The sequence below is a fragment of the Malaclemys terrapin genome, chromosome 1, assembly GCF_027887155.1.
Source record: "Malaclemys terrapin pileata isolate rMalTer1 chromosome 1, rMalTer1.hap1, whole genome shotgun sequence".
NCBI lineage: Eukaryota > Metazoa > Chordata > Testudines > Emydidae > Malaclemys > Malaclemys terrapin.
Window position 1 is genome coordinate 140,768,918 of NC_071505.1, and position 23,065 is coordinate 140,791,982.

At 46.4% G+C, this 23,065-nt stretch overlaps 2 protein-coding genes across 4 annotated transcripts in view; one reads left to right on the forward strand and one right to left on the reverse strand.

Moving 5' to 3' along the window:
• Positions 1-11,462, forward strand: part of LOC128843806 (ephrin type-B receptor 5) — a 152,235-nt gene extending 140,773 nt beyond the window's left edge. Inside the window, exons 8-17 of one of the 2 annotated variants that reach the window (XM_054040927.1) lie at positions 588-750; positions 1,693-1,807; positions 4,720-4,775; positions 4,889-5,008; positions 5,461-5,708; positions 6,780-6,995; positions 8,187-8,336; positions 8,482-8,675; positions 9,979-10,134; positions 10,904-11,462. In XM_054040927.1, the coding sequence (XP_053896902.1) occupies positions 588-750; positions 1,693-1,807; positions 4,720-4,775; positions 4,889-5,008; positions 5,461-5,708; positions 6,780-6,995; positions 8,187-8,336; positions 8,482-8,675; positions 9,979-10,134; positions 10,904-11,012 (1,527 nt within the window). In that variant the 3' untranslated portion in view covers positions 11,013-11,462. Of the gene's footprint in view, positions 1-587; positions 751-1,692; positions 1,808-2,410; positions 3,072-4,719; positions 4,776-4,888; positions 5,009-5,460; positions 5,709-6,779; positions 6,996-8,186; positions 8,337-8,481; positions 8,676-9,978; positions 10,135-10,903 lie in introns of those variants that run through there. The other variant, XM_054040935.1, reaches the window with a different exon arrangement.
• A 716-nt stretch (positions 11,463-12,178) lies between these two features.
• The window catches only part of LOC128843839 (transient receptor potential cation channel subfamily V member 6-like), a 72,522-nt gene continuing 61,635 nt past the window's right edge, over positions 12,179-23,065 (reverse strand). For both annotated transcript variants that reach the window (XM_054040939.1, XM_054040938.1), the window contains 4 exons: positions 22,280-22,346; positions 21,024-21,292; positions 20,463-20,569; positions 12,179-14,158 (listed from right to left, as the gene is read on the reverse strand). In XM_054040939.1, coding sequence (XP_053896914.1) covers positions 13,858-14,158; positions 20,463-20,569; positions 21,024-21,292; positions 22,280-22,346 — 744 coding nt within the window. In that variant the 3' untranslated portion in view covers positions 12,179-13,857. The remainder of the gene's footprint in view (positions 14,159-20,462; positions 20,570-21,023; positions 21,293-22,279; positions 22,347-23,065) is intronic.

Consider the following 23,065-nt stretch of genomic DNA (forward strand, 5'->3'; position numbering starts at 1 on the left):
GACTCCTAACTGGAGGTTGGTGGTTGCAGGGCAAGATGTCTGGAGGAGAGTTCAAGTCGCCTCTTGTTCCTCATCTCTGCTCTTCCACTGGAACACATTGCACAGTTGTTCAGTACAGGTCCTTCCTCTAGTTGTAATGGTGTCTTGTAAATGGTAGTGCCAATTCCAGCAGGTTGTCCTATGGAGCACTACATATGCTGTTGCAGTGGATTCTGGGAAGAGAGAGGCAGAGTTTGGTGGGCATAGGAGGTAATGTTTCAGGTCAAGTTGGGAGATTATTGAGATGAATAGCATCTCACCAGGGCCCCGTAGGAAGATATACCACCCATCCATGTCCTAGCTCATCTTCCTCACTCTTGCCCAAATCACACTTTTCCTTTTCCCTTACTATTCACTTCCTTTAAGGTCAGGAATAAGGGGCAATGGCAAAGCTGGGTGGGGAGCCTAGGACTGGAGTATCAGGAGAAAGGGGGCTGCAGGGCAGGATCGAAGGGCATTGTACAGGGAACCTAGGATTAGTTGCTGAAGAGTGTCATCTGTAGCTGGGCTCTCACATTTGTCATCTCTGATTGGCCATTGGCTTGCAGGCAGAAGATGAGGATAACTCATTCACCATAACCAGTGAGACCAACATGGCCACTATCTCAAACCTGAGCCCAGGCAAGATCTATGCCTTCCAGGTGCGAGCCAGGACAGCTGTGGGTTATGGGCCATATAGTGGCAAGATGTATTTCCAGACCCTGGTGGGAGGTGAGTGATGCACTTGCATGTACTCTCGAACTGATACCTGCACACACACACTCACACCGCTCATGCTCACACATGCCCATACACATGCCCACTAACTCATGCTCCCAAACCCCCTCACCCTTGCACTCCTGTTCACATAATACACTTGTATCCTGCTCTTTTTCATGCTTGAAGACCCACACAGACCAACCCAGGCCTTCACAGATGCATATTTGCATATGATCACACACCCATATGATCACTCATACAAACTTCATGTGCCTGTGTGCAATCTCGAGCATATCTTTTACTCAGATTTTTGGTACATCTACATCCTCAGTCCCTTGCACTCTTGTGCAAATGCCCATCAGAACTGAAGTGTGTTAGCAACATGAGCTGTAGGGGAGCCCAGTACCGCATCACACAGGGGATCGCAGTTCATGCAGACAGGTCACAGTTCAGTGCTCTGCAATGGTCTGATGGAAATCAGGCCCCAGAGCATCCAGACAAAACCTGCTTTTTGGCAGGTTCAGCCTTCATTCATGGAGGGAGCAGTGTATCACCTGTGACAGTTCTGGGCGTGGATCAAAGGGGCTGGGTCAGGGCAACCTCTTCATACATCTCTCCTGCCAGCTGAAGGAAGGGGAGAGGTTGGCCCTGGGAACCAAGGTGGATTACGCTCAGGTGGCTGCTCAGGAGTCAGTGGATCCAGGCGAGCGTGGAGCAGGGGATGCAGAAGAGGATAGGAGGGGCTGTGGGATTTCCAGGGGGAGGAAGGGAGGCATTGGAGACAGAGAGATTGAAGGGGATAATGGAAGAGTTAATTGGAGGGTGATGAGGTATCAGGGTTTGACTGCGAGATCTAAGGGAGGCTGGAATAGTTCTCTGGGTGGAGCCTGGCTGAACTGGTAGGAGATTCTGACAGCCCTTGTCCTCTGTGTGTGTGTGTCTCTCCCTTGCCAGGCGAACGCTCGGAAATGGTTCAGGACCGGCTGCCACTTATCGTGGGCTCAGCACTTGGTGGTCTGGCCTTCTTGGTAATTGCTGCCATTGCCATCCTTGCCATCATCTTCAAGAGGTGAATTCCCTCCCCTCCTCATGCCCAGCACCTGCACCCCAGCCAGTGGATCCCCCCTACCTAAACCCACCCCTAGGGAAACCCAGTTCCACTGTACATTCATCCAAACCCCCATGAGCTCCCATCTTGCTCTGCATCTCCCTCAGGGGGATCCTACCCCATTGCTCCTAATTGAGGGCCCAATCCATTGGAAACACTCCCATTGATGTCACTGGGAATTGGATGAGCCTCAAGTGAAAACAAAAGGGAAGCTTAAAACTAGTGACCACAAGGTGTTTGGCTGCAGCATAGTACAGAATAGACTTGTAGATTAAAATTTCAGGTCAGCAAACTCTAGGGAATGAATGAAGAAATCTAGTGAATAAAAATTGATGGGAGGAAGTATTAAAATCTACTGATGTAGAAGGTGCCTGGGGAGTCTGAAAATACCCTTTAATTAAGAGCCTAGGAATTATAGCTCATCTGAAAAACAAGAATACAAGGAGTGCAGCCCACGTGGTTCCAGGAAGGACTAATTCAAAGATAAGGTAGGTTTAAAGAAAGCACTGTAGAGAAAGAGAAGGCAAATAAACAAGAGTATAGACTGTCTGTTACGATTTGCAGGGAAAAGAAAAGAGTAGCATAAACCAAAGCACAACAGAAAAACAAGAACACCCTGGGGTCTGAGAATGAATGATGGGATCCTTTTGAAAGATAAAAGCAAGAACTGATCAACATCCCCATCCTCAAACTCACCCCAACTCTGAACCCTTAGACCCTATATATGTTTCTCCATGTCTCTGCTCCACCCTACCCCCCTGCATTCTGCAAAAAGGAACCTTTTAGCCTTTCCTCTCATGTATATGGAGTACAACTATATAACCTACTTTAGAAAGCAAAATCTAGGGTTTCTTTTTTTGTTCTCTTTCCCTTTTTAATATTTGTTTTCCTTTTTCATGTAAACTTTTTTCTTTTGTTATTTTTTTCTGGGGAGGAAAGAATGAAAAAAGACAAATGTTGTTATATTTCTGTTGTAGTCTCCTGTTGTAACTTTGGACTGTTAAACTATAATTTTATGTTATGGTTGGAAATATGTGATATTATGTGCACAACTCAATAAAGCATATATTTTTTTACAAAAAGCAGAATGAATTAATACTAGCCAAAGCTGGGGCTGAGAAGGGGACTAAACGGATTCTGTAAATACATCTGTGGGAGAAGAAATACCATAGACAAAGAAGGCCCACTTATAAATGAGAGAATGGATGAAATTAATGATGACACCCAAATGGCTGAGATAACCTACTCTCTTTTATTTTAAATCAGCTTTAAATAAGAAAAATAAGTTTGGACATTTAGTAAATAAGGAAAACCTTACAAAATAGCTATTAAAAAGATTAGGTTTATATTTAGAAAATTTAAATACATTATAAATGTATATTACATTTGGAAACATTAACACATATTGTCTTTTCAATATGCAATGTAGGGTTTTAAGGGAATTACACAGATAAACTTATTTCTGGAAAATTATGGGAACCAGGAGAGGTATCAGAGGACTTGGGGGAGAAAGCAAATGTAGTGCTGACCTTCAAAACAGTAAAAATCAGGGAATGATGCTGGCAATCATCACCCTGTAATGACCGTTCCTGTTCATGGTAAAATAACTGAGCAGATCTTGAGAGAAATATTACTCACTAAAGTTGTGAAGGTTTAACAGAGTCCTGAGAAAAATACATCATTTATGAATAATGCAGGATGCAATACAAGCCTGATGGTTGTTATTTTTTAGAATTAAGGAATTAGTGGATGGTAGTTGTAGTTATGTTGTACTCTGGACACTAGTAAAGCAATTAAACCCTGTGTTTCATGAAATCGTATCTCAAATTCCAGTTGGATTGGATAGAAACAGTCATATGGATTCAAAACTGGCTGAAAAACTGTAACCTGAGGATGATGATAAGCAGAAAAGCATTGAATTGTTGGGAATCTGTGTGTTGAGATGCCACAGGGCTTGGTTTGGGACCTGGTTTTATTTAATCTGATCTAGAAGTTGTCAAATAAATGAAATACACAGATGATACTAAATTAGAAAGAGCTGTGAATACCTGTGAGGACAGAGAAGTATTATAAAGTAATATAAAGTAAAGAGAGATTAGAAATATGGGCAGAAAAATAAGAAAACAAGATTTAACTTGGAAAGTTTATCTAGAATGGCTGGAGAATGACCTGAGACATACATACTGAATGGGAGGAAGAAGCTTGCAAAGAGACAACGGAGGCTGGAAATTAGATACGTCTTTGCCATATGATGACAGCAATAAAGACTGCTGCGATTTTGAGCTGTATGCACAAAGGCATTACATCATGGGACATGGAGGCCCTGTCTGTATGATCTGTGTTCAGTTTGGGGTATCACACTACTGGAAAGACGTGTCAAGGTGGACGTAGTTCAGACAGGAGCAACAGAAATGATACGGAGGGGCTGACTAATGGGGAGAATTAAAAACAACTAAATCTGTGTAACTGGGGTAAATGACACTTAAGGGGAGAACAACATAGTTGACGAGTATAAAAAAAACATAGAAGGACGAATTATTTAGGGTGGTACTAAAAGGAATAACCTGTAGTGATGGGATGAAATTAAAAAAGTTTAGCCAGCATATTGGGTAAACCTTCCCAGGTAATTGTGTTCAGCTATGGAATAGTTTCCCAGAGGGACTGGTGGAGGTCCCAACCTTTTGCATGTTTGAAACTTGACTGGATACAGCAATGGTAGATGTGCTGTAGGGAACAACCCTGCATTGGTGGGGACCTTAATAAGTCTCTTCCATCCTTGACTTCTGTGCTTCTTTGATTCTGACCTCACACTGGGGAGCCTGGGAGACCCTTTCCTGCTTGCTTTGATTTCCCCCTTTTTTTGTGTCCCACAGTAAGAGGCGAGAGACCCCATATACAGACCGCCTGCAGCAGTACATCAGCACACGGGGTAAGTGTTACCAGGGATAGGTGGCAAGGGGTGTCTCTTCAGAGCTCACTCACATCTCTTCCTCCCTGGGGCTTGGCTATGATCATGGTTGGGCTATCTCTTCTTCCTGGTAGGGCTTGGGGTGAAGTATTACATTGACCCTTCGACCTACGAGGACCCCAATGAGGCTATTCGGGAATTTGCCAAGGAGATTGATGTGTCCTTTGTCAAGATCGAAGAGGTCATTGGATCAGGTAATGCAAGGAGAATGGCAAACCCTGCTGTATGGCCCATAGCTCTGCAACTCATGATGTGACTCAATCCTGACCCACATCACTGCTAGCCCACATTGAGAATCAACCTCTGCCCTACTTTCTGGAACAATATCAGTGCAGCTAGTGCATCCTGACCAGAGTGCACCTTAACCTTAACCCCTAGCTTGGTCCAAAGCTTTGTATAAAGCAGCATTGGAAAGGCCACCCCCAAATCCTTGTTTGTCCCCCAATCTGTTTCAAACCTTAATACACATCCTCATTCAAATTGGAGCTTTGACCATGAATTTTGTGCTAACCCAAACCCTAACCGCTACCCTGGTAGTTATCAGTCCCTGGGATCTTAACACTAGACTGTTTATCCAGCCTGTCCCTCACTAGGATCTCATGTTTCCCCATCTCATGCTAGCTGTGTTTTCCTCCTCCCCTGGTAGGAGAGTTTGGAGAGGTGTGCTTCGGGCGCCTGAAACCCCCGGGGAAGCGGGAGTACACAGTGGCCATCAAGACTCTGAAGTCAGGTTACACAGATGAACAGCGGCGGGAATTCCTGAGTGAGGCCAGCATCATGGGGCAGTTTGAGCACCCCAATGTCATCCGTCTGGAGGGTGTGGTCACCAAGAGCCGACCCGTCATGATCGTCACGGAGTTCATGGAGAATGGCTCGCTGGATTCCTTCCTCAGGGTATCCCAAGCTGGACTCTGCTCCACCCACCCGCAACTCTTTGTCACTGTCAGCTCCATCATTTAATCTCTCCATCCTCTTCTCTCTGTGTCTGTCAGATGTCAAGGCCAGTTCCCTGGAGGTTTGATGGAGATAATGATGAGACACTGAATGGATCTCTCTGGGGCAATGTGTCGAGAATCTTCCATCACTGGCCAGGTCACCCAGTGGGAGATGGGTAGACTGTTCCACAGTCCAATACAAACTCACTGATAAGAAATATTTCCTGATATCCAGGCTAAAATGCCTCACTCTGCTCCCTGTCCTGCAGTTACTATTAGTCCTATCCCCCGAGGTCTCCTTAGGGAGGTGGTTTTCAAGCTGTGCATCATAGGGCACTTTTAGGTGGTCCATGGAGCGATCTGTTGTCCAAATGGTAGTGCTTCTGCCTTCAAGCAGTAAAGCTTCCTGCTAGTTATAGCCTATTTCAGGGCTCTTAGAGTTTTCAGAGGTTTTTCTGATCAACTAAATTAAAACAAAACCAAAGATGGATTTCTCTGCTCCTTGTGAGCTGCTTCGCCACTTTCTTTACCAGGTGTCTCTTTGATGATAATTCAACCATGGCCAGATTTGCAGGTGACAGTTTGCTGACACTGCAATTGGAAGGTTATACAGCACATAGAACCAAACTAGAGACCTGAAAGATCAGAGCAGAGGAGGCTGCAGGTTGCTCTTTTTTCCTGTAGCCACGTCATCTAGCCGCTATAGAGATGGTGGAGGATCAGGAGTTGGAGGCTAGGAGAGGAAGTGTCCACAAGATGAGATGTATCTTCAGAAGTGGGTCACCAATATGAAACTGTTTGCAATCTATTGCCCTAAACACCTTTCTCCTTTCTTGATATTTACACTTGTATGGTAACTGTAGGTGGTTCTGTCTCCCACAAATTTGGCTGAACATAGACATATTTAGTTCTTTTAACTAACTTCATAATCCCTCCAGCTCCAATCCCTCATTGTTGCTTTTCTCTGCTGGCTGTAATTCCTGTGTCCACTGAGGCCTGAGTCTTTTGGGTGTGTCTCTTCTGTCTGCAGCAACGGGAAGGACAGTTCAGCGTGCTGCAGCTAGTGGGGATGCAGCGGGGGATTGCAGCTGGCATGCGTTACCTCTCGGACATGAACTATGTCCACCGTGACCTGGCTGCCCGTAACATCCTGGTCAACAGCAACCTGGTGTGCAAGGTGTCTGACTTTGGTTTGTCCCGCTTCCTGGAAGATGATGCCTCAAACCCCACCTATACTGGGGCCCTGGTGAGTTACTGGTGAGGAAACTGGGCTTCTGCTATGACTGCCCTGCACAGGCCTGTCCTGCACTCATTGTTAATTCTTTATACAAGTCTTGTGTGTGCTCCTCTTACCTATAGAACAGACAATAGCTTGGGGACAAGATACCAGGAATGGGGTACAGCACCTTCCACCCCTAGTGCACCACTTCCAGCTCGGCCTCAGATTGAAAGGACTGGAGGGATTGGGAATGGGGTGCAGAGCCTTTCACCTTGAGGTTATCAGTTTTAACCTAGCCCCAGACCGATAGTGACTGACAACTGCAGCCATGTAATCAGCTGTACAAAATGAGCTGGTGAGCTCAGTACATTGCCATGTGGGGTAAGGGTGCACATTCCAAACCCCATCAACCACAGTAGGCAACAGTTTGCTCCTGTGCTGGCCAGCTCGGCAGAGAGGCTGAGAACTGAGGAGCCACAGATACTGAACTCCTCTCCTGCCTCTGGGGCGCATGGGGTAAGTACAACACCCAAAATACCTGCCCAAAAACCTTGTACAGCACCTACGAGCAATACCTAAACCAGCCATTACATTCGTAGAGCTCAGACACCCCTAGGCCCCCTGCAAGAGAGTGGGACTGGGGCCAGGGAGCTGCAGCAGTCATCCTGTGTGCAGGGCTCAGAGGAGGATCCACTAGTTGGGTGGTGAGATGGAGATCAAATTACTGTGCTTTGAGCAAGAGCCAGCAGCTGAGTGGCTTTGAATATTTTGTCAGTTGGGGAGAGTCAGGCCAGAAGAGAAAGGGATGAAAAGCTGATCAAGTACATTTGTCCCTGGTGTTGGATGCTGGGATTTTCAAAGGAGTCTAAGAACTTCAAGTGCCCGACTCCAGTTGATGTTCAATAGGATTTGAGCACCTTAGACTCCAGTGAAAAATCCAACCATAAGGGTTAAACTTCATTAGAAAATTGGATTTGCAGCAATCAAAGGTTGGATTCTGCTCCCAACCATGCCATGGGACAAGGTGGGGATGTGAACATGACTAATTTAACCCCAAAACAACCAACAAAATATCGTTGTTCTGCACTGGTACCACGTGCTCTGGGTTGGGCTGGGCTGGGTGCTGGGATCTGGGCTCAGCCATTCAATGAAGTCTGTTCCTTGGATTCTCCGTGCCTCACAAACGCTCTGCTTGCTCCATCTCTCTCTGCTCTTCAGGGTGGCAAGATTCCCATCCGCTGGACTGCTCCCGAAGCCATCCAGTACCGCAAGTTCACATCCTCCAGCGATGTCTGGAGCTATGGCATAGTCATGTGGGAAGTGATGTCATATGGCGAGAGGCCTTACTGGGACATGTCTAATCAGGATGTAAGTTCTGTTTGGGCAGGAATGTATGTATCTCTCTGCTCTCACTGATGTCCCTCCTGAAGATAGAACAGGCCCAGATATATCTCAGTGGCTGAAGCCAGTGTTTCCCAGTTCTTATCCTGGCATGTTTCTTCCTTTGCTGCAGGTAATTAATGCTATTGACCAGGACTATCGCCTGCCACCACCCCCAGACTGCCCCACTGTCTTGCACCTGCTCATGCTTGACTGCTGGCAGAAGGAGCGGGTTCAGAGGCCCAAATTCGAGCAGATAGTCAATGCTCTGGACAAGATGATCCGCAAGCCATCTGTGCTCAAAGCCACCGGCACAGGGAGCAGCAGGTGAGATGGGCCATGGGCAAAAGACAGGTGGGATGTGGCTGGGGTGCTAGGCTAGGACCATGAGCAGAAGGAGCGGGGGAGATCTGAGACTGGGATCAATTATGAATCAAAAAGGGCGTGTGTGTGTGTGTGTGTGAAGATGGAACCAGTGCCTGGTGCACTTTACAACTGGGATTGGGGTGGTCTTGGTGATGGGAGTGTGGGGGCTGAGTGTAAGGGGAGAGGAATCTCTGTAGTGGGGCAGCCAGTGTTGGGGTGAGCAGGAAATGGGGGGCCTTGCAGATGAAGGGAGGGGAATGCCTGGGATGGGTTCATCAGGGATTAGGGGTGAGCAGAGGAAGGAGGACCCAGACTGTGGAGAAAAGGAAATCTTTATTTAAATCTGGAATTGGAAATGAGTCTTGCATACAATATTTTCCCATCTGCATTTCCCAGCCTGTTGGAACCAGATGCAGGAGGTCAGCAGAGGGGATGTCTCTGGGGGGTAGATGCAGCCAGGATTAGATGGCTCCAGAGTGGATGACGGAAACACGTCCTGCTGGCCTAGAGGGATTTTCCCGTGGGTTTTAAACCTTGGCCTAGCACAGCACAGTGCAAGGCTGGGGGAGGGGAGGAGTGCGTGCTTGTGCTCAGTTTATTAAACACCAATATAGAAAGAGACTTTTAGCCTTGGGACAGATTCAAAAGGCAGGAAAAGCAGCAAATTTCATTTATAAACCATGGTTTCTTTAGCCTTTGGCTGCTATTTAGTCTTGTTTCCTTTGATGAAGGAAAGTGTTGGAGCCTAAAAGAGCCACTCTGTGTGCATGAGGTAACTGCTAACTGGCTGTTCTAAGGGGAGCAGCTCAGAGAGGGAGAGCTAGTCCACAACTGGGGAGACACAGGGAGTGACTTCACCAGCCCCATTTCCCCAGTCTTGGAAAGCCACCCCAGCTCCAAGGGATCTTCACCCAAACAGTGAGGCAAGATCCAGCAAGTGCCAGAGGATCTGGGGCAACTGGGGATGCTTGTCCAGAGGGATTCATGATGGAGCACGATTTGGAGGGAACTGTCACCTGTTTAGCAGGGTGATTTGGGTTGGGTGGAAAAGGGAAATGGGGAATGCTGGTAAGAGAGGGCACCAGGCAGGAGCTTGTGGAGGTGCTGGGGCATGGTGGGGGGATATTAGTGTCTATCCTTATTCCATGCTGTTCTTGTGTTGTCCCACTTCCTTTCTGCTCTTCCCCCAGACTGAGTATTGTAATTGGCTGGCAAGCGTTAGCCATGTGAACTTTTAGCACTTAAGTTCCCTCTTCCTTTGCAGACCATCCCAACCCCTGCTGAGCAACTCACCCCCAGACTTCCCCTCACTCACCAGTGCCCACGAATGGCTGGATGCCATCAAGATGGGCCGCTACAAGGAGAATTTTGACCAGGCCGGATTGACTACTTTCGATGTCATCTCACGTATGACACTGGAGTAAGTAAAGTTTGGGATGGAGCAGAGGACACTGGGTGCTGAGGGCTTCCACTCTGGAATTTTCTCCTTAGGTGGAAGAGGAGCTAGGAGATAAGGAGTAGGGAATCTTTGGAGGATACACACAGAGGTAATGGAGGGGCAGTTCAGAGCAGGGCAACTGCCATCTAACATCCTTTTAGGCCCTTTCTACACTTGAAGTATAAGTGTGTATTTGTAACCAGCTCTGACACTCATCTGACCCCAGTAAAACATACACAAGGGAGTTATGCCCACACAGCCACTTTTTCCACACCATGACTATGTGTGGGGCATGTTTGTGCATCGGCAATCACACCACTGCACAACTGAATTTGCATCAGTGCATTCTGGGAAAACCTGGGCTGCTGCTGTCCCATAGTAGCCCAGCAGGAGGACCTGCACACAGAGCAACATCAGCAGCTCATGGGACAGTGCACTCTCGAATGTCCTTCCACACTGAGAGCTGGGAAGGAGGAGGACCAGCCAGACCAGGCACACAGGCACAGTTACAAAGCAGAAATACGGTGCAGTTTGGGATATAGGAAGACAACTACCTGCTAGGCACCATCGGTACTAACCACGCTGGCTGTGGCATAAACCATTTTTAGAGCCAACCATGCCACAAATTGGGTTAAAATTGGGTAACAGTGAAGACAAAGAGAGCCAGAGAAAGGAAAGTGGCACAGAGGAGGAGGGTTGGGGCAGTTCAGAACAGGAGCCCTATCTTTACCATGCGCCCTTTCTCTCACAGAGATATCCAGCACATTGGGATCACCCTGGTTGGTCACCAGAAGAAGATTCTCAACAGCATCCAGCTCATGCGAGTTCACCTGAACCAGCTCGAACCAGTAGAGGTCTGAGGAGGTCTGAGGTTTAGACCATTTCCCCACTTCCAAACTCCAGGAAGGGAGTTCAGAGCGATTTTCACTATCCATGGGAGCAGGCGAGGAGATCCCTGGAGACTTTGTGCAGAGATAGAGTGGGCATTAAATGTCCCATGCCACCAAAACAAACCCTTGCAGTGATTTGACTGCAATGCTACAGAACTTGTGCCATTCAGATATGGGTGATTTTGTACATTGGGGAAGCACTGAGGGAAGAGGGAGCTACTGTAATGTGGGGAGGAGCTGGAAGATAGTTTGGACAGCTCAGACACGCTTGCTGCCTCTTCTCTGCAGCAGATGGGTTTGAAAACTTTACAAAGCTGTCATTGGACTGTGTCTGCGGCTGGGAGCCCATCAAAGCCACAGAGACATTTTTTGCCCTGAACCAGGCAAAATAAAGGCAGCAGAAAGTTACTTTTTTTTTTTCTAAAAGAAAATAGTCCACGTGTGTGAGGTTCTTTCTCAGGTAGTATGGGGCTGGGGCAGGCCTGTCACCTGCCATCCTTGGGTGATGGGGAGCTGGAGCACCAAGTGCGGACACATTATGTGACAGAAGATGGGGTGAGTGACCTAGTTACTGCAGTGCTGTACTGTTCCAGGGAAGGGCTGGGAAGGCAACAGTGAGCTCAGAGCTCCACACTGCTTGGTAGCAGGCAACAGTGGGGCCTTGAGTCTGCACCATGGTCCCAGGGGCTGGGAGGGGAACATATTCACTGCTGCCAGGGGCTGGGAAGGGAAGGTGGTCCCTGGATCCACATTGTTCCATTTCCCGAGTTGGGAGAGGTGGCTGAGCAGAGATTCCTGGATCCCCCCTTCTGGGCTCTGGCCATTTGAGGGGGAGCAGAGGATTCTGGTTCTAGGGATTAAAGAGGAAAGGAGGGGAGCAGAGCCTTTAGGCTCCTGCTGACAGATGGTTCTGGTTCCATTCCAGTCCCTGTTGGGAGGAGAGATCTAGGTTCTCATTCCACACCACTTAGCATCCAAGAGGTGCAGGGGCTTCTGATTCCCTTCCCACTCTATTATGGGCATTGGGGAAGGTGGCAGAGTGACCTCTTGGAGCAGAAGGTTCTTCCTTCGCTGACTCCAGTTGGCCCCCCAGAGCAGAGGAGAAAATGAAATAAACACAGACCAGAGAAGGGGAGTGTGTGGAGGATTTTACTGGGAGGAAATTGAACTCCAAACAGGCCATTGGATCTACATACACATTTAACACCTTTCATAATCCCCCATCAAGAAGGGACCAACCAAGATCAATCAGCCATGGCCTACAACCAGAGGAAGTAACAAGTCCCAACCAATCATATCTCTGATCTTTAAACAGGAGGGAGAGCTCCCAGGGAACACATACTCTGGGAATCACCATAAAGTGCATTATCTGGCAGTAAAACAAAGTCACTCTAGCATGACGAAGTCTACAGGAGGCAAGTTGTGTCCCCCTCTGATAGGCTAGTACTTGCCTGCTGACACATCTTCACCTTGGGTAAGGGGCAGGGCCTTTGGGAGCCAAGAGAAGACATGTGGGTGCCCCTGTATAGATCTATATTAAAGGGTGAAGCTGAGCTGAGCCCAGATTTCAGGGCTTTATAAAAGCACTGGGGCATGGGTAGGCAGAAAACTTCAGGGGCCTTGTATCAATAAGTCTTCTCTTGTGCCGCTGCAGGATGAGATGTCCTGACCCATCCATGCCCCTCTGCTAGCCCCTTGCAGTACAGCCTACCATTCTATAGCAAACCACTCCCCAACACCCAGGCCCGGAGGTGGAGTTTGAAAGGCAGGGCTGTTGCAGACATTAACCCTGCATGGACTGAAGTCCCATGGTCAGCCGAGCAGCTGAGAGTGGGGCAGGAGTCCATTTCTTTAAAGGTAATAAACAGACTGAAAGCTGGACTCAGAAAGCGACTGGGGAAGAATTCTTTTAAAGGGAGAGGTCTACATTACTCCAAGTAAAATTCACAGTTCAGACCTTTCAATGCACTGAAGTAGTAAAATATATTAATTTATCTTTAACAGAGGGAGAGAGAGAAAAAACACGGATTGAAATGTAAATAGAACTAAATACAAAAATAATCCAGGGGCTCTTTGAGCTGGGAGTGCGGGGGAAGAGGAGGGGATAAGAAATTCACAGCAGCACAAAGACAGTGTGAGGATAAAAAAGCATTGGCGCTGGAACCAGTCAGCAAGCCCATGCCTAGAAAATCTCTCTGTTGCTTGCCAAAGTGTCTGGGAATTCAGAGCACAACCCATCCAGATTTACACACACTATGCTTGCCAGTCAAATCTACACCATCTGAGACCAAACTAGCACCTTCAGTGCCAAAAACACAGGCATCACCATGAGATGCTAAGATGATGCTTCAGTCTCTACCGCTACCATGGTAGCAGATGCACCTTCCACAGGCCTCCACTAGAGGGCACTGGTACACGTTTGCACTAGTGAATATATTTTAGCAGTACTGCCATCTGTGTGAGGGATCAGACATTTTTCCTCTTGAATGGTCCAGGTTGGTGGGGAAGAAGTTAGTGATCCAGTTCAAATCCCAATGGCCTTGACTGGGCTGGTGGTAACATGCACTATCATGCATCAGGGATTTTTTTTTCCATGTGTGTGTTTACATTCATGCAATGGGTGACCAGCCCAATGTCCTCACACACCCCAGGCACTCCATTTAGCCCCACAGAGAGCTGCTGTGGAGTGAGCTGTCCATATGGGAGTGCAGGCAATAGGATGTTGACTACTACAAGGTGTCCATGCTGGAACATGGCCTTTACCACTGGCAGGAGAGAGGGATCACTCACTGCACAGAGGCAGACGAGCAGTCACTCAGACATGGTAGATCTCCTCTTCCTTCTCCATGGAAAGGTTGACGTGGCCCTGTAGCTGCCCTAGGGTGCTGTGCCTCAGGATGTCCCAGCCATGGCTGGAGCTCCTCCGGGACAGGCTTGGTGACACAGCTGGAGTGCTGCAAGGGGTCTTCTTCCTGTACGGAGCCTCTGTGTCTTTGTCGTCCTCCAGCTCCTGTTTGTTCTGTGAGTACTTGTCAAAGTCTTCTGTGATCTGGAACTTAAATGCTTCCATGTAGCGGTGCATCTTGTGCTGCCTGCCTTCACATCGGTCTTCCACTCTGTAGGCAGGATGAGAACAAAGACAATCAACACCAGTGTGCTAGGAATACCTACATCTCACACTTTTCAGCCCCAAGCCAAAGAAGAAGCCCCACCAACTAGGCCTCATACCAATGCAATGTCTCCCTCTTGCCAAAAGAACTAGACTACTGTATGTCAGAGACCTGAGCCACTGCAGTCAGGGGAAAAAATCAGGTGGGGAGTTGCTTGTAGGCTCGTGTTACATGATGATCTCTCATCTAGCAGTGGGAACTGGCACAGAGAGGTAACTCTCCATGCTCCACCTCCCCTGCAGTAGCAGCTGCTGCAAGAGCAGAATGGAAAGCAAAATTATTGCCTGACCTCCCTCCATCTGTTGCTTTTAGTACAAAATGCATAAGTCACCTGTGGAACTCATTTGCACAAGATCTCACTGAGGCAAAGACCTTAGAAGGATTCAGGAAAGCATTCAGCATTTGTGTGTGTAATGAAAACAGCCACAGTTCCATTAGCAAGGATAAAATACTATGAGGGTTATAAAACCCTGCTGCTTTGGAGAACAAGCCAAATTCCAGCAGGCTGGCTCAAGAAAGGACCTTCCCCTAAGGGCCAGCTATTTCATAATTACCCATGCTGGGGTTCCTTATGCCTCCGGGGTTCCTGTTACTGGGTTCTGTCAGAGACAGGATACTAGATTAGTGGGATCTGCACCGGTCTGGCAATTCCTGGGTCCTGCTGACGAAAACCAGAGCAGGCAGCAAGTGCGCTCCCCCTCTAGTCCCTCTGCCAACTTAGATACTGAGTCAGTGTGCGCCCTTGTCTCACCCAAGAAATAGTTTATTTACCTCGAAGGCAAGGCCCTGCCCACAAGCATTCTAAGGCCATGGAGCCATGGGTGCTAGGCTTTTGTATCTGTTCCTGGAGGGGAAGGAAGGTGGTGGCAATCCGAGCAGTGCAGAGTGCAGACATTGTTCTCCCTCCTACAAACCCAGGCGGAAGTGGGCAAATGGCCTGGCCTGCAGCCTAGGGGCAGCTTTGGTTTTTACATTTCATAATGCAGTGCTAGTGCACTATGGCAGCTCTGCATTAGGGCTGGAGGGCAAGGGATCAGTTAGTGTCTGCCTATATTTTGCTAGGAGCATCTCTTTTTCCTAGCCCATTAACACTCTGCCTGATGCAGGGTCACAGAGAGCCTGTCTGTCCCTTCACACAGACATCTCTAGTGTTCAGGAATCTCAGGAAGGAAAGGAGCGACTGCAGCTCCTTGAATCCCATGCCATGAGCCCTGTTGAGCTGCAGAAAAGGCTCTGGGGCATGGAGGGAGATGAAGAGAAGTATCAAGGAGTCTAGCAATAACTGAGGGATGGGTATGGAATTAACCTCACTGTTCGGCTTTTAGTTATGCTGGAGTTATTGATTTGATTAGCAGCCTGGAGTGACTGGATTAGCAGAAACAAGAAGAGTCCGGTGGCACCTTAAAGACTAACAGATTTATTTGGGCATAAGCTTTAGTGGGTAAAAAAAACACTTCTTCAGCTTACGCCCAAATAAATCTGTTAGTCTTTAAGGTGCCACCGGATTCCTTGTTATTTTTGTGGATACAGACTAACATGGCTACCTCCTGATACTTGGATTAGCAAAGTGATTGGACTAGCTGCTGCTGAGTTGTAACTCAAGCTGTTGCATCCTCACTGCATCACTAGCTTGAGATCACTCAACCTTCAACCCAGCCCACCTGACAAACCAGTTAGCTCAAGCTTAAAGCACCCCCTAACTTGAGCTAGAGATTTTTGTGTATGGACAGGAGTGAAGTTAAGGGTAACAAGTAGGGCTGTCAAGCGATTAAAAAAATTAATCATGATTAACTGCACTGTTAAGAATAGAATACCATTTAAATATTTTTGGATGTTTTCTACATTTTCAAATATATTGATTTCAATTACAACACAGAATACAAAGTGTACACTGCTCACTTTATATTTATTTTTGACTACAAGTATTTGCTCTGTAAATAAAACAAAAGAAATTGTATTTTTCAATTCACCTAATACAAGTAGTGTAGTGAAATCTCGTTATCATTAAAGTTGAACTGACAAGCGTAGAATTATGTACAAAAAAAACTGCATTGAAAAATAAAACATTGTAAAGTTTTAGAGCCCGCAAGTCCACTCAGTCCTACTTCTTGTTCAGCCAATCACTCAGTTTGTTTACATTTGCAGGAGATAATGCTGCCCGTTTCTTGTTTACAATGTCACCTGAAAGTGAGAACAGGCATTCTCATGGCACTGTTGTAGCCGGTGTCGCAAGATATTCAAGTGCCCGATGCACTAAAGATTCATATGTCCCTTCATGCTTCAACCATTATTCCAGGGGACATGCATCCATGCTGATGAGGGGTTCTGCTCGATAACTATCCAAAGCAGTGCAGACCGACTCATGTTCATTTTCATTATTTGAGTCAGATGCCACCAGCAGAAGGTTGATTTTCTTTTTTGGTGGTGTGGATTCTGTAGTTTCCGCATTGGAGTGTTGCTCTTTTAAGACTTCTGAAAGCATGCTCCACACCTCATCCCTCTCAGATTTTGGAAGGCACTTCAGATTCTTAAACCTTGGGTCAAGTGCTGTAGCTACCTTTAGAATCTCACATTGGCACCTTCTTTGCGTTTTGTCAAATCTGCAGTGAAACTGTTCTTAAAATGAACAACATGTGCTGGGTGATCATCTGAAACTACTATAACATGAAATATATGGGAGAATGTATGTAAAATAGAGCATGGGACATACAATTCTCCCCCAAGGAATTCAGTCACAAATTTAATTAACGCATAATTTTTTTAATGAGTGACATCAGCATGGAAGCATGACCTCTGGAATGGTGGCCGAAGCATGAAGGGGCATACAAATGTTTAGCATATCTGGCATGTAAATACCTACAAAAGTGCTATACAAATGCCTGTTCTCACTTTCTGGTGACATTGTAAATAAGAAGAGGGCAGCATTATCTCCTGGAAAAGTAAACAAACTCGTTTGTCTTAGCGACTGGCTGAACAAGAAATAGGACCGAGTGGCCTTGTAGGCTCCGAAGTTTTACACTGTTTTGTTTTTGAGTGCAGTTATGTAACAAAAAAAAAAAAAAATCTACATTTGTAAATTGCACTTTCACAACAAAGATTGCACTAAATTACTTGTATGAGGTTAATTGAAAAATATTTATTTTATCATTTTTACAGTGCAAATATTTATAATAAAAAATAATATACACTTTTATTTCAATTACGACACAGAATTTATATGAAAATGTAGAAAAACATCCAAAATATTTTATACATTCCAATTGGTAGTCTATTGTTTAACACTGCGATTAAAACTGCGATTAATCGTGATTAATTTTTTTGTTAGTCCCGTGAGTTAACTGCGATTAATTGACAGCCCTAGTAACAACAGTTATAACTCAGGCTAACTGTGATGTGAAGACACACCCTTAGTCTCTGTCAGTGCCATCATTATCTACTGTATAGACAGTTATGGGATCTCAATAGGATTAAATGCTCCACAAAGTTATCCTTGTGCACACAAATGGAGCTAAACTTATAGCTAGGTTTTGGGTCTGGAAGGAACTGGCCCTTCCCTGGTAGGGGAATACCAACAGGGCCCTTGAGGGAAGGGAGCATTGAGTCATGCACACAGATGTGTACAGTAGATATCCGGCATGGCCAATTTCTCTTGATCGTAGAGCACTCTAGGAACTGGCGGACTGTCATAGACAGCCCAGCAGAGTAACACCTACAGTCATGCAGCATAATCCTTCATGTTCCAGCCCAGCACCTCCCCCAAGATTTTACACTACGCTCCAGTACTCAGGGGGTCACAGTGCTCCGAGCATGAAGCTGTTCCACTTCAGTGTTGCTTTAATGGCTGCATGGAGCTGATGTGAAATCTCTGTGCCCATTGCTGCAGGCCAGGCCCCTGCGGGTCTTGGACAGTAGGGAGAAATTACTCCCCATTGTGCTCTGCTGCATGAAGTGCAGAGAGGAGGGTGCTAGACTTAAGTGTACTGGAAAAGCCCAGTGGCTCAGTTATTGCACATCTCTTTTCTAGCAGTTGCTAATGCTGGATCCTATCCCAAAGAGCTCCTGATTGAGCTATACAATATTATGAGGGGGGATTTCTTCTGGACTTTCCCAACTGATGATCAGCTTATTCCTTGAAGAAATGAAGATGGATGCCCAGTGTAAGCCTTTCCCTAACTAATCTAACTACAGATACTGCTCCTATACTGGCAGCCACTATAGTTTGCTGGCACTTGTGTGGTGCAGTTTGAAGTGAGCCCAATGTTAGCAACTGGAACCCCCTTGCTATTCAGCTTCATAGAGCAGGTCTATTCTGAAAGTGACTCTATGGCATCATGGGCCTCAGAGACTCCTGATCAAATGCACTCAGTTTACAAGTAAAGGGTCATTTGTTTCTGACGGTCTCTCTCTGCCTAGAATTTAATGGCCAGATTTTTCAAGGTATTTAGGTGCTTAAAGATGCAGGTAATGACCTAATGGGATTTTCAAGTGCATCATTTTCAGTATTAGCCACCTAGGCTCGTTTGAAAATCCCACTAGGCCACTACCTGCATCTTTAGGCACCTAAATACATTGAAAAGTCTGGCCCCAAGAGTCAAGATGGGCTCTTTCCATCTCACACACATCATCACCTGAAATAAAGGCTCTGCAGGTCACATTAAGCTCTCAGTTCTACCTAGGCAGCCCACCTGTCTTCACGCTATATCTCTGGTGTCATCTGTGCAACCCTATTGTAATCAGTAGGTTTGCACAAGTGTAACAGATTGACACTTAATGAACAATTCTGTTAACGCTGCACAAGAAGGAATAGATTCCAATTCCCGCTCTCTGAACTGTGTTGGCTCTGCAGACAACCAGGAGTAAAAATCAATGAAAACTTATTTTAGCCATAAATCAGCAAATCTAAATAGATACCAGAGTCAAATATGCTGAGAGATAAAAAGCCATTTTTACATAGCTACTTTTCTGAGCAGAACCTTCACCTTAATGTTGTCTTATCAAAAGAACCTTAATTATAATGGGTGCATATAGCTTCTGCAATAATGGAAGTTGCAAAACAGTTGCCATTATAACCCGCTGTTTTCACATGCTCATAACTTTCCAAAATGATTCACCTTCAGGGCTGCTGTAATTTTCCAAGCCTAGGCTTTGTGTGATGGGATTTTGTTGTTTTGTTTTGTTTTGGAAAGTTAGAACAAAATTCCTTCAGCTGTTTTCAAGTTCAGCCAGGATGAAAAAAAAATTGCTTCCCTTCCTCCCTTCTTTAAAAAAGCCAAGTACACGATTTTCTTTGGCGAGAACTGCAGCAAAAATAGCAGTGGTTTGAAACTTGGCCTGGATGAAGTCTGCACTGAGAACTAGTGTCTTTACTTGTTTGGAGAAATATTAATTTTAATTAACAAAAGATTATGACGGTTTCCAAACTGTATCCAACGCCCAGTAGAAACTGTATCAAACCCGCCCAGTGTTTACTTGGTTAGAGAACTACATATTTTTAATTAACAAAAAGTAAAGACTGTTTGAAAATTGTATCAGACACACCCACTAGAAAATCAGGTGCCAGTTTAGATATGCACAGTGTTGCCCACTTAACTGTGTACATGTGGAAACTTGCACATTTAAGATGTTTCTCATTTGAACTGCTGAACTCTCTTCCCAGAGAGATCTAAACATTAAGTTAACATTGAAGACAGTTGGTTTGGTAGTTTTTAAGCTTCAGAAGGTGTCAGGGAACCCTGAGTCCACCCTCCCTCCCCCTCACTCATAGTACACACTGGTACATGCATGGGTGCAGAAATGCATAATTAGCTTTCGGTATTACAGAGGACAATGAGCTACTTTCCTCGTGGAAGGGATGGGATCTGGGGGGGGGGGACATTTACGGCTGCATATCTGGAAGCACTGCCTTACAGTGAGGGTCTGTTGGGCTCTGACTATGCTGGGAGTTTTTATTACTTGAGTCATTTATAAGCTGGACTGCACAACAATGGAAGGTAGACTGCATTGGGTAGGTGGGAGCTGGACTAGGTGTAAGCCCATAGCCTTTTCCATCTCCGATTCCTATAATTCTCCCATGGGTCTTGCCCATCCTCAGGTTGCAGAGCCCAGGCCATTGCCACCTGAAATGGCTCCCATTCACAGGAGGCTACACTGTCAGAACAGGGTGGATTAACACCATCTTCCTCTCTGACAGGTTTGCACAATAGAATCCACTATGTTTAGTCAACATGTGGGCAATCCCCATAGAACTCACCTGAGGTACCAGCGGTCCCCCAAGCCATACTCCTGCCCACAGATCCCAGAGCGAGGCCAGAGGCATTGTGGGAGTTTCCGCTCCAGCATGACAGTAGTGGCAACAACCTTCAAAACAACAAAAAAGGTGTTGGCAAGACAACAAGGAGTGCAGAGATAGGGGAAGTGGGTAGAACAAGCAGCAGGAAATCATGGGGGCATAGATGGAGTCTATACTTCTCATAGACACATATGAGTGAAATACCTAGACACATGCCTACACAATGGGCCCCATTTCAGCCCTCCTCTGCCCTGGGCTGAAATAAATTCCTGTTCCATATTTTTTCATTCATGGATCTCCTCCTCCAAAAACACACATGCCTTCTACTGCCAAGAACTCAACCCACCCCAAACTGGAAGAATCCACAAGTCTCCTCAGGTAAGAAAGGAATTCAGGCTCTAAGGTCATCACTCATGGGCTACACACATACCCTAATGGGAGCCCCTGACCCTGCCCTGTCCTAGGCTCAAAGTGAGTCTATGCATTAAGGTCCGTTCACATGTGGCTCAGCAGCACCCTCACCTGTGCTCTCCAAAGCTCGTCCCGCTCGTGGGCCACGCGCCAGTGGGTGTCACCCATCATGGCGATGAGCAAGTTGAGCATGAGGAGGGTGGCGATGACGGCAAAGGCGGAGTAGGTGATGCTGTACATGAAGGGCAGGTCCACTTCATAGTTGGCGGGCCCATCGATGATGGTGAGGAAGAGCTCGAAGGTGCTGAAGAGAGCTATGGGGTAGTTATAGAAGTGGCCCAGTTCATCGGGGTTTTCAGTCTGGAAGATGACGTAAAAAGCTGGCATAGAGAGGAAAGGAGGAAAAATGAATGAGGAAGCCTCTGTGCTTTCTCTGCTCTGCCCTGCACCATCCTACCATCTGCCTGAAACAAAAGTATAGTGTTAGACTTTAGCCCAGGGCAGCCATGCATCCCAGCTGCAGTCAGACAGCCCCAGTTTCCAGGGAGGCTTTCCTGTGTCACAGAGCTCATAGGACACTTAAGAGTCCTGAGTGCTATTTGAAACTCATGTTATTTAATCATAACAGGACAACATTATGTCCTCACTTCACGTGGTATCCAGAGCCCTCATCATGACACCAGTATGGCATAAAAAAATCATAGCAGCATCAGACTGAGATTATTTTGTGCCAAAGGGCAACCTCGCCTTGCATTGATCACACAACACTGTGAATTCTAGAAGGAGAGTGAATAACTAAGTACCGCCCCCCCCCACCCCATTCCCTCTGGAGTAGAGAGGTGGGTTCCTCCTCTCTACGGAATATTGACATTTCTTCAGAACTGGGTCAAGTCCCACCAGCCCATAATATTTCCCCGTGTCCAGGTTGCTGAGATCTCCCAAATAGCCTGTCCTCTTTGGGGCTGAATCAATAACTTCATAGGCAAATGTGTCAGTTCGTGAATGAGAAGAGAGACTGGCAGAGGGGTGGGGCAATTTCGTAGGAAGGAATCTGAGATATGGGGAGGAAAAGGCAGAAGAAGGAGAAGGTATGGATTGTGAATAGCAAAGAGCAGGGAGAAAGGGAAGGGAGGAAATGAACAGACAAGTCAAATCCCAGCAGCATGGGCAGGCCTGGGAGCTTTGGGTTGTATTCTAATATAAGCTATGAAGGAGCTGGAGGACTGAGTGCCCTCTTTCCAGACAACTGTTCCATAAAACCCAATATTCCGTGGATGGATGTGCAAGACATGGTGCCCCTCAGGGTGTCCATTGAGACCCTGCTGTCTTTTAACTGGCCTTGTAGCTGTGTATCGCATCATACCTACCTGATGCAAAGCCAAGTATCACCACTGCCATGAGCCAGCAGAAGCGCATGAGATCTCCAAATATCATCTGCAGATGAAACAAAACCAACTGCCATAAGACCCCACTCTCTCACAAATACAGCCCTGAAACTGAGGCTTTGTTGTCTAATTGGTCCATGTATCCTGGTCTCTCACTTCCCACCATAGCAGATCCAGTCTTGTATCTGATATTGGAACGGACCACTGGTCCTTCTAGTCAGGAGACAGCATGGTTGAGTAGCCAAAGCAGGGCACTGGAAGTCAGCAGACCTAATTTCTAATCCAAAGGAGTTACTGTGTGAGCTGGGGAAATTTATTTAACCTCTCTTGCCTCAGTTTCTCCAGATATGTAATATACTAATGATACATACTCACTTTGTGAAAGTACTCTGAGCTCTATGGATGGGAGTGCTAGCTAAATGTTTTAGTAGTACTAATAGTTTAGTATCCCGGCTGCAGAATGGCTCATACTTGATGTTTCAGAGGGAAGTCAGAACACCTCCATAATACACTTGGTCCACCATAAGACACTGAAAATAGGGATTTCTTCTTGGTCAGCTGAAGCACAGAGACTGATAGCCGTGCCTACGGTAGTATCACTGCAGCTGGGTAATCTTATCCAGACAAATTTGTCTGGATAAGATTACCCAGTTGCAGTGATACTACTGTAGGCTTGGCTATCAGTCCAATTAAATATATATATAACTAAATTGCTTACCTCAATATTTTTTCCAGCAGTGTCATCCATTGAACTAGAGGACCCTACAG